Source organism: Netta rufina, assembly GCF_964035555.1.
Source record: "Netta rufina genome assembly, chromosome: 1".
NCBI lineage: Eukaryota > Metazoa > Chordata > Aves > Anseriformes > Anatidae > Netta > Netta rufina.
Genome location: NC_140123.1, coordinates 115,207,578 through 115,218,996, shown reverse-complemented (window position 1 = coordinate 115,218,996; position 11,419 = coordinate 115,207,578). Strand labels below are relative to the sequence as shown.

The 11,419-nt window shown below is 39.7% G+C and overlaps 1 protein-coding gene across 1 annotated transcript; it reads right to left on the bottom strand.

The window, feature by feature from the left end:
• Positions 1-2,221: 2,221 nt before the first annotated feature.
• Positions 2,222-11,163, bottom strand: SH2D1B (SH2 domain containing 1B; the record flags this gene model as incomplete). The annotated part of the gene is made up of 4 exons (XM_084293946.1): positions 2,222-2,259; positions 2,831-2,999; positions 5,579-5,642; positions 11,030-11,163. 4 exons carry the CDS (start codon positions 11,161-11,163, stop codon positions 2,222-2,224), a joined length of 405 nt encoding a protein of 134 aa, XP_084150072.1.
• Between the last annotated feature and the right edge of the window lie 256 nt (positions 11,164-11,419).

Genomic DNA, 11,419 nt, shown 5'->3' with positions numbered 1-11,419 from the left:
AACCTTGTCGTTTTTAGTTGCAGAGTCCCACACCTTGACCTCAGTTTGGTCCCATATTTCAGGCCCATAAACCGTCCAATTGTTACTAAGGAGAATAAGCTGTAAGGTTACCAGGACAGTCTTTGTTCCTAAGGACGTATGATTCCCCATAACGCGCAACTGCTTACCAGCGAGGGGCAGTTCTGTGCACGGGTCCGCTTCTCTCCAGCTCCAGTGTGCCCATTTCCAGCGACTTTCTGTACGAGCTTCTCTGAGCGGTTTGCTGAGTTTGGCCGAACCTATCTTCATGAGGCGATCAGTGTGCCTGTTCCCGTCTTGGTCTCCGTTCTGCTAGCCTGTTCCTCTTCACTCCTTTTTCCTGCTTCTTTATTGATCATAACTTCATCACATCGTGTTGCCTTCCTTTTTTTTTTTTTTTCTTTTTTTTCTTCTTTCTTGAGGACAGGCTCCCCCCTTGTACCCTCCTCTCCACAGCAGTTCTTTTCAAAACAACTTTTCACTGGTCAAGCAACGTTGAATGTAACAACAACAGCAAACACCCAGAAACATCCACGCCTTAATGGCTGGACAACAAGAAACCGGAGACTGCATGGAGTCTCCTGAATCATCCTTCTTTGTTCCCTTTACATTCCTGATGGCCTCATCGTTAAGAGTCTGATGTTATCATCAATCACGGGCCTTGCCGACCCCATGGCCACATTCCCAGATCTCCCCCTTCTTTATTAATACCAACCATTTTCTCGACACGAATTACCACTCCATATATAACAGTCTGACACATGTGATAACCAAGTACTGGGCAAGTTGTTGAATTCTCCAAGTAGGGAAGACACACCAGTGTATGTGCTTCGAGAGAGGGAAGGATTTCCCCACCCCCGTAGTACTTTTTTTTTTTTTTTTTTTAAATGAACAACTGCTTTATTTTCAGTTCCTTTTTGGGGACACATATTAGCACTTTTCACATGAGAATTAGTTTATCTTCTTAGTTTTTGTTTCCTTCATGCAACAAGTAACCCCTTTATCCTGGCATCAAAAAAACATTAGTAAGGTCACAATGAAGTCCAAAGCACTGAAAGATCTAAAAGTCTTCCAACAAACAGTGGTGGAAAAGATGTATAATAAGAAACAAGTCTACTAAAACAAATGCATAAATCATTTGTGAAAGATCTTAAACATACAGAAAATATAAACATCTTCCGCAAGATTACTGACTGAGGGGGAGGTGGTGCTAGCAAGAGGAAGAATCAGAACATACACTCCAGCTGTGACTTTATCTGGTTGTTACAGGCCGCCTTCAGAACAAACACATACATTAAATATTTAAAATGAGGGAGGGGTTAAAAAATAAAGCAAGTTCTTACATTAAAAAAATAACAAAACCCATACACATAACAGTAATGGCAGCGGTAAATGAAATGTAAGCATTCTCATGTATGCAGTACCTATTAGAAAAAAAACAACACAGAATATGTGCATAACTGCACAGATGTTGAACTTGCACTCCTCTAATTATAAACCAGAACCACTCATTAATATGAAAAATATTTCAAATCATTTCCATGTTACTGATTAATTGTGTATGGCATGAATTTACAACAGTCTTCTTGGTTTAATTTAGATTTTTCCAAACTGCAGAATAATACTGGTATTCCTTAACCCAGCTGAACTACTACCCACATATCCAACAATGAGGTAACATGAATCACAAACAAAAGAACAGTTTTTAAGCATCATATGATACAAGTAGTATTTTTAGCATATATCATTTTTATCAACATATATCATTTTTGCCATAAACTAGGGCTTCAAGCACATTCATTTATTGTCTTCACATTGCTGGCTTTCTAACAGATGATATCTAACAGCAGTTGATACCTTGGAGAGTTTGCTAAAAAAAAAAAAAAAAAAAAAAAAAACAACAAACAAACAAAAAAAACACAAAATGTACAAACACACATAACCCCCTTTCTCCTCATATATATATATAGGTGTGCATGTGTCAAAAAAATAATTCTCTTAATAATGCACAAAAATATACAGTATTTTATACTGGATCTACTGAGGCAGAATACAGTTGCTCTGACAGTCTCCAAAGGGCACTAATTCCATAGGTATAGATCCACTGCTGTGAATGTCCAAACATTAGCTCTCCCCAGCTGTCCTGTTTTGCTGTGGTGCTGCCTAGAAAGGTGGCTTTCCAAATCATCAGGTCACAGATCATTCAGGGTAAGACATCAACATAGTCACTTTCATCAATTTCTGTAAAGAAGTCAATAAAAATGTTAAAAAACAAACAAAATTTGTGGTTGCTAATTGCTCTTTTGAAATTCCCCTCTAAGCAGGATGGCATGTTGCCATGTTGATAGACAGATATTATTAATTCAGTTTGATTTCCGAGTATTTTGTCTGCTATTGCAGGGCCAACTTTTTGAGCTTAGTGTCTTATGGACTGGGTCATCCAGTCCCTAAATCCATGAATTGCCTTTTCTGAATCAGCAAGCTCTGTTATTAAACAGTTGTATCCAGAAGACCTCCTCTTCCTGAGAAAGTCAAGTGCAGTGAATAACTGATAGCCAATAAATCAGTAAATCAGGTCAATAGCACAGGTATTGATCTGATTGGAACTCTCTGGTACCAAGGCTGTGATCCTGGGCACAAGGCTATGTATTTCTTATTTTCAACGTGTTAACTAAATATAAGTTGTGTTTTAACACCTTTCACAAGAAGCCACAAATTAGATGGCTTTTTTTTCCCCTCCAATGTCTCCAACATCAGACCTGTCAGTGCAGTTATCTTAATAAAAAGACAGAGACTGAACTAAATTTCTCACCATCATAAATATCATCCTTTCCTAACTTGAGCCTCCGGCTTCTTTGTAGGGGCTTTGTTTTCTTGACTGGGTAGCGAAGATTTGTTACTAGTCCTTGATTTGGTTTCTCATAGTTGTATATTAAATCCTTTAATGTTCTGAATACCTTTTCTGGAATACCTTCAGAAGTCTGCAAGGAAAGGAAAATAAAGTTAGTTAGCAAGCCTATTTCACACCAGGTACCTTAAGCAAGAGGAGCTGTGCCTAGCTTATCGTTCACCAAGGGACTGTTTTGTAAAGCTGTTTGGTGACAGAATATTGTTATATCACAGAGGTACCTGTGTGGTGGTGTGGTGATGGTACTGAGCAGCACAACCTCCCTTACCATCCCTGCTTGAGTGCACTTCAGCCTAGGGGAAGCTGTTCAGTGCTGTCTGCCTGGGTTCAGATCACAGGCTTCCCATCCTAGTACAAAGAAATTTTACCTCCTTCAGTCCAATAGTGACTGCTTCTAAACAAACCCTTCACAAGTCTGCATGCCTGGCTACATCTCTCTCAGTTCCTCCCTGCTGGAATCCCTGACCGGAGGTAAAGGACCAGCCAGCTACTGCGAACAAAATTCACATAGTTTCACGTTCATATTTAGCTGTTTAAACAAAACATTCAAAGGGATTTCAGTCAACAACAGTCCATGTGCTACTGATTTTCACTTTTTTCATGAAACAGATGTTGTTTTCTTACATTACAAAAGAACAGATCCAGTTGCTGTCTTTCCAGTCAAATGTTTCACTCCCTGAATCTGCCCTCCAAGACTTGCAAAGGTAGCTAACATGTCTGGGGATACATATGAATGTTTCAGTCACCAGCTTTTGCTTTTAGGCAGGAGTTTATTATTTGTCTCAGATTTATCCAAGTTTACAACCAGCATCAGAGACTCCTGAGGCCTAACATGGATGACACTCCATGTGTAGGAGAACAGGGTTCTCACAACTGCCTTTAAACGCATGGACTGAATTGCTTCCACAGCACAACCCCCAAGTAATCTGTACAGAGACTTCTGCAACACTGGCAGTTCAAGGATAGTAATGTCAGGGAGTAAGCATGTTAATTATCTCTATCAAAGTGAGGATCCCACACCCTCTACTAGTCATTGAAAGAGAATGGGGCTTTGGATTCACTTCATCACTATCTGGCAGAGATACATTTTTTTTTTTTTTCTCTCCATCCTCTATCTTTTCTTCAGTTCACTATGGACTTGATGCCTCCGCCTCTGTGTACTGGTTTTGGTTGGGATGGAGTTATCTTTCTTCATAGCAGCCTGTATGGTGCTGTGTTGTGATTTTGTGTGTTGATAACACATTAGAGTTTTGTCTGTTGCTAAGAGCAGTGCTTGCAGAGCATTGACGCTGTCTCGTTTTACTACTCTGCTCCCACATCAAATAGGCTGGGGGTGTACAAGAAGCTGGGGGGGGACACAGCCAGAAGAGCTCACCTGAATTGACCAGAGGGGTATCCTGACATTATGCTGACATTATGCTCAGCATTAAAAGCTTCAGGAAAGTGGGGGTGCTTGTGGTTACAGGATTTGTCTTCCCAAATAATCATTATGTCTGCTGAGACCCTGCTTTCCAGGAAGCAGCTAACCATCTGGCTGCTGATGGGAAGTATTGACTAAATTCCTTCGTTGCTTTGCTTGCACACTTGACTTCACTTCACCTAATAAATTGTCTTCATCAAAGTTTTCTTACTTCTGCTTTTCTCTTCCCTACCACCAACTTGTGCTGCTGGGGGATGCTTAGCTGTTGGTCAGGGTCAACCTCCTACACTCCAGAAAGGCCACGGCTGGACCTGGCCTTCCCCATCACCATCAACATATTATTTCAATGTATTATTTTAGTAATCCAAAACAGTCTGACTTAAAAAGTAGAACAGAAGTCTTACTTCATATTCATGACAAAACCCTGTAAGGAAAATTGGGTTTGAAAAAACAAACCATTCAATTCCGCATGGGAAACTGTATTTTTCATACTCAGCCCAAATCACTAATAAGCAAGAGTGACCAGCATACAGCAGCTTGGTGTGTCCTTCACAAAGTGAGTTTTGTTGCTTCATTCCACTTAAATGCTACCTAAATGCTGTCAGTCCTGTTGTCTATCCTATTACAAGCAAAGGGTTGAGCCATCTTTTTAAGTGTCCTCTCTACTTGCCTATAAATTGAATCTTCCTTAGTGTAGGGTTCTGATTCACAGAATCCCAGAATCATCTTATCTCCAGAATCACACAGAATTATAGGTCGGGTGGTGGTTTCACACTAATGGGCAGGTATTTTAAGATCAAAAAGATCATTCCGTTATTCAAAACCCTACAAGATTCTGGGTACCATGGCAGAGCTTTCAAACAGAAAAAGCTAATTAGGAACAGGAGTAAGTAATGAAAATGAGATTTTTCCTCAGTACTACGAAAAAGAACTAGTCAAATCAGGCAGTAGCTGGTCAACAAAAAACAGATTCACTTGGGTTACTAGGGATTTCTGTGAAGATGACTACTTGTGAGCTCATACGTAATAAGTATAACATTAAAAAGTCAATAATTGAATAGAATAGAAAAGAAACTTGGAAATATATTCATAGAATCATAGAATATCTGAGTTGGAAGGGACCCACAGGATCATCAAGTCCAACTCCTGGGTCCCATGCATTTTAGTTATTTATTTTTTTCAGGAAAATTGTCTTTAGTGCAGTCTGTACTGATGAAATGAGGGTTACTTACCTGTATTTTATAATACCCCTGCTTTTCCCTGAAGATGCGGTAAGTGTAGATGAGTTCTTCAAAGCTGTGAAAAACATTGTATACATTATGCTTTTCATCAACTGTCAAACTACGGCAAATTGCTTAGACTGCCACAGCTGAACTTGACACTAAGGTTTTGGTTTTGTTGGTTTGTTTTTAAAGTAAACTGCAATGCTTTGAAAGACTAAACACAAAGAGACACACCTAAAGGAATATTTGATGCTAAATACCATCGATTACATATATATGCACTCACTTTTTCATTTCATTCATATATGACAGCCCTCAAAATACTTCAGATTCTCTAAGTCCTGTTTATTCATCTATTAGAGAAAATTAATCATGCATGTTGTTTTCGTATGCCTCAGAAACCCAAATATTACTTTCTCCCACCTTGTCATTTCAGATTCAACCGTCTGTACATGACAATACAGAGCTGTTTGATTTTTGGAACAAATGTATCGCTCTCTTTTTTTGCCCTGTGGAGTTAGGCCAGGTATGGTAAACGTACCTAAGAGTGCTGTGTCCAATCTGCACTCATTGCACTTTCCCTAGGATAGACTTTGACCAAGCACGGCCACTTAGCTCATAGACCTCCACATCAGCTAGCTGCCTGAGCTCTCCTTCAGCTTCTTAGGTCCATTTTCTGTGCTGTGTTTTGTACTAATACAGCTCCGTTAGAATGGATCTGGTAAGTCAAAGCAATGAAAACGCTTAAGGTTTACACACCCAGACAGAGCTGGATGTCACTTCTACTTGTTCTTGGGCAGTAAAACACAAAATAGAGCCTAGAACTCCATGCTGAGGTGCCATGCATTTAAAATAAATCTTTACTTCTGTAGGATGCCTGATTCAGTACGCACCATCAGCAGAATTGCTTCACTGCACTAGAAACCATTTTGTGCAAATGTCAACATGGGAATAAAATGGAAGCAAAGAGCAGACACATGCATCATTAGTAATTGCAGTATCTCTATTAGCAGTGAGGAGAAGGGGGAGCTGTGGCCTTGCTGACTCTCAGACTGCAACGATGTCGGTCTTAGAGTCAGACATCCTTTTCACCCCGGAAAGACGGTGGTAACATGTACCCCTGCTTCAAAAATGGAGCTACAGTGAAGACACAAATAGCTACAGAGAAAAGTGAGGTGCCTTTCTTTCCCTGAAGTCATACACCAGGGGAAAACAGGCTACCTTCAAACTAATTAGCAACACCACAGGAGAAACCATCACCTTTCAAAAGGCTGATCAGCACCATAAAACACAGCTGAGAGAATTACCAGGTTATGACACAAGACTGCAATGTTATATGGAAAACACACACATTGGCCTAAAACAACACTAGAAGGCTGTCTTGGGAAATGTATCCTATTGAACTGATGGAAGTTGGGGAGGATGGGAGAGGACAAAGAGAAGGAAAACCACATTAATCAAAGTAAGGGTAAAGAATGATTCTGTAGAAGACTTGCAGTTCACCTTTCACACAAGGTCTACTGGTATTTCTCTGAAGAAAGCGGATATAGAAGTCTCCATGGCAGACACAGAAGTGTGAAGTTGTAGAATACGTTTCATGTGAACTGCTTTCCTTGTGAGAGCCCTCAAGTAAGTGTAGCAGCATAAATTCATACTCTCAATTTCCCCACAGTGACCCCTTGAGCTGTTCATACTTCCATGTATACCAGATGTGATCGTGTACCAGGCTACTTCAACTTCGAATGTGTTTGATTTGACCAGATGTGTACAATACTGGATATTTAACAGGGAGCACATAAAAAAGAGCACACATGATATTTGTGTCTCAACACTGATCTGAGTCTCTGACCCACAATGTTGAAAGCAGACACAATGGAGGAAGGAAGGGAAACCCCATTTTTAACAGCCATCGAGACTGGAAATATCTGCCAATAGCAGGTGATATTAGAGACACAAGAGGTTGTACAGTAAGACTGACCGAGACTAAGTTAGAAAAGCAAGACAATGGGGAGTCCAGAGTTCAAAAAGTGAGAGAAGGTTTTAAATTTTGAAATATGTTTGGCCCAACTAAGGGTTTCAAAGAACTCATGAACTAAACCTGACACGTGCCTTTACATGAGAATAGTTTGATACCGTAGGCTTCCCATGCTCTCGTCTATCCTCTTCTCCCCATGCGATACCTCCCTAAACTTCACTTTGCAGTTGTATCACAAGTCGAATGTTGAATTCTTGGAGAAATGTTAGTAGGAAATGGCCTCCAGTCACCAACACGCAGAAAATGTCTGCGCAAGTTCTACTTCTAGAAAATTATTTGTCCTTTAGATTTCCCATGGTTTTGCTTACTTTTTTTTTTTTTTTTTTTTTTTTTTTTTTTTTAATAAAAACACTTTTAAAAAAACAATAAACATGGTTTGAACACTCAGGGTACTGATGGCTTTGGGTATCTTTTATCAACCGAAACAAAAGCTTTATCAAATACAGCAATGGCAGCTGTTCAGAAGATGAACTGCAGATCATGATCAAAAAAGGCAGTAAAGTTGCAGAGAGATGTAAACCACAACAGAGCAGCAACAACAAAAAACAATATCTGAAGACAAGTTCTCTTAATTGGCATGTATGTTCAATGGAAGGATTTCAGTTATAGCTAAATCAATTAAGCTGTCCTGAAACGGAGAATCTTAGGGCAAAAACCTAGTTCAGGGGACTTGCATGTAAATGGCTGGTTACTCTGAAGAAGTTACTATGGATTGGTTACACAGTAACTGAAGAAGTTACTATGGACTGGGACCAGTAGAAAACTTCCAGTTAGAATAGATTTACTTTGATTCAAAGCATTGCATCCCAGGGCTACATCTTTTTTTTTTATTATTTTTTTTCCCCCTTCTTGAGACACCTGTGGAAATTGATGGGTATCTATCTGGCATATGAGTTTTTTTTATAATGTTAGCATTCATTCTTTAAACATAATTTGCAAGTAAAAGTAAGGCATAAAGGTGAAGAATAATAACCTAATCTGATTTTTCTGAAACTCATTCTTTACCTGTCAAACATTGGAAGGTTAGTGCCTGTATTTTACTTTGGCTGTGGTAGTTATGGCAAAATAAACATGAAATTGCCATTACAATGAAAACTTCTTATTCCAAATCAAGTACTAAATGCATATTTCAAATTAACAAATGGCTGGTGTGGGCCCAAGGAAGATCCAGAGGCAGAAGAACAGGATGAGAAGAGTTTGTTTTGGTAGGCTGACATGTTGAACCATGAAAACAGCAGCCGGTGCAATAGGTCTGGACTAAGGGACCTGTGAAAGCTTGGGATGAGAACAGCAGTATACCATGGAGGAAGAGCTGTGTGTTGTGCCTGATTAGAGATGAGATGTTTTTCAGCTGCTGCCACCATTCCAACTCTCAGGTCCTCTGTGGGCATGTCATCTCCCCTCAGTCAGTGGGGAGGACCAAAAGTTTTGGTTGTTCTGTGTAGCATGTGAATTGCTATCTATGCCCATTGAGCAGCTAAGTTGAGAACAACCAAATTATTTATTTATTTATTTTTGACACAGGTGAGCATCAGTTTGTTCATCAACCCTGTTAGGTGCTAAGCAGTGCTTTACGATGTAATTCTAACCCAAAGGTTGTCTTGAAACAGCACTGAAAGTTTTAGTGTTGATGCCTCAAATTTCAGAACAAATGCATTCGCCTCGAACAGTTTGTCTCCCTAGTCAGTCACTGACAGTCTCTCAGTTTCTAAGTCAATCCTCTACCACCCTCCTGATTTGATACCTGTAGACAATCCTTTCATCTCTACAAGCCCAGTATCTGTTATACCATTGCTGCCACTCCTGCAGTTTAACTATTATTTTTGTTAATACACAAACTTAATTCAAATACGCTGCCTTCTTTCGGCATTAAAAATCCAGAGGCTAGCTGGAAGCCACATGCTTTTGTATATGCTTGCCCAGAACACTGTAGATAGACAAATTCACATCTGCAGACTATCACAAAGTGGATCTGCTTTGCTGTTAGCAAAATAAAAAAAGAACCCCCTTCTTCCCCCCCTCCCCCCCCCCAAAAAAAAAAAAAAAAAAAGGAGGAAAATAACGAGAAAAAAGGGAGGGAACACAACTGTGCTAGTGCAGCACTGCACTTAACCTTCATGTCAGCTTGCATCTGCCCATGATGTACTCAGTAGATGTGCACTCTTATTTCAGTAGTTCAGACTCATTACACACACAAGTATATCACCGCTTTCTGATCTACCTCTACTGCATAAAAAGCCATCTCCCAAAAAAGCCATCTCCAAAGCCATCCTCCCAAGTCAGGGACTAATATCGTCATTCCTCAACTGTGCTAGGACCTCCATTTGTCTCTTCTGACAGGGTATACATATCCTTTCCTTTGTATGCTCCCTCTGCTCCCATTGTTTCCTTCCACATCACACTGCAGGCAGGTTCCTGCAGTTCCCTCCCCAAGTACTCTGCTCCTCACTTGCCATTTCACTTCTTACTCCACTTCTGTCATTTCCCGATCCTTCGTTCTTTTACCCAACAACGCAATACTCCATTTCCCCCACCTTTTTCTCCCTTCTTTGATTTGTTTCAAAAGCAACAAGATTTTATTTATTGACAAAAAATATGTCCTGATATTTCTGAATTAATTAATTGTGTTGATTTTTTTTCCCCACATCACACTCAAATACATCCCCAAAGAGAGCGTAAATTCTTTTAGGTTCAAACAGAAAAGACTCAGAGTTACTAACTTATAAATTTTGAGCGCATTAGGAACAAATCAATTACATATGAAAAAATGTAAAACGGGCTTCATGAACGGAAAATAAAAGTACCATTCCCTACAGGAAAAGAAAATCATAAGATTTTAATTGTGGTGAGTTAGGGACTAGTGGTAGTAATTTTCTATGTTTGTCTTGTTCATGGGTTTGCTATATGAATTTGAACAAGACATTACAGCTTTCAGTCTCAGCTTGTATTGTTACATCAGATACTGTGTAAGAAACACAAGGCTAAGGTTTCACCAAATAGTCAGAAAGCATGTGAGGAAGGACATGCTTTATATCATACTATGAGACTTTTCAGAGTCTCGATAGTGCTAAAATGCTATTTACTCATCATTACAGAGGCAGTAACTTTGAATGACTTTCTTCTCACCATGTTTTGGCAGGCTGAGATATTTCCTCTGGGCTTCCTCTATTGTCTGTAGAGAGAGACCAGCATCAGCAGAGAACAATTAATCACTCCTGTGTTGTATTAATTGTCTTTTGCTAATGCCACCCTCTCACCACTCACTACAAAGGAAGCTCAAGTCAACCAGCAATACTTGAGTACATCTACACCAATCCTTTGAATTTGTTAACATTAGGGAAAGAACCAGTAACGTTAGAGAATATGAACCCTTGGTTTTGAATCTACTTGAAAACTCTTAAGAAATTTAGTATCAAAATACTTACAAAACACACAGACACAAGGCTCCTTCCACGCTTTCACTTTCTCGTATTAAATAGCTGCCATTCTTTCCATTCTTGCACAGCAGTTCTTCACAGGCTTTCCTTGTTATCTTTCCATGAAAAAATGGGAACTCCATGGACAAACAGGAACAGGCTTCCTTGTCCTTCAGGCCAATTCCAGGACCAGTCAGAAGACTGGCATTAAAAGAAGACTTACTCCAAATGCAGCTGTTGAGAAACAATTGAAACTGGAAGTTTGAAGTACATAGATGAGTTCATCTGTGTTGCTGCCACCAGTCTGTCGGTAATGCAGTTGAGCATTAGTTACCAACCTAATGCTTGTGACAGCAGGAAGGAAATGGGAAACAGTTTGTCTACACTGGTCACACAGCC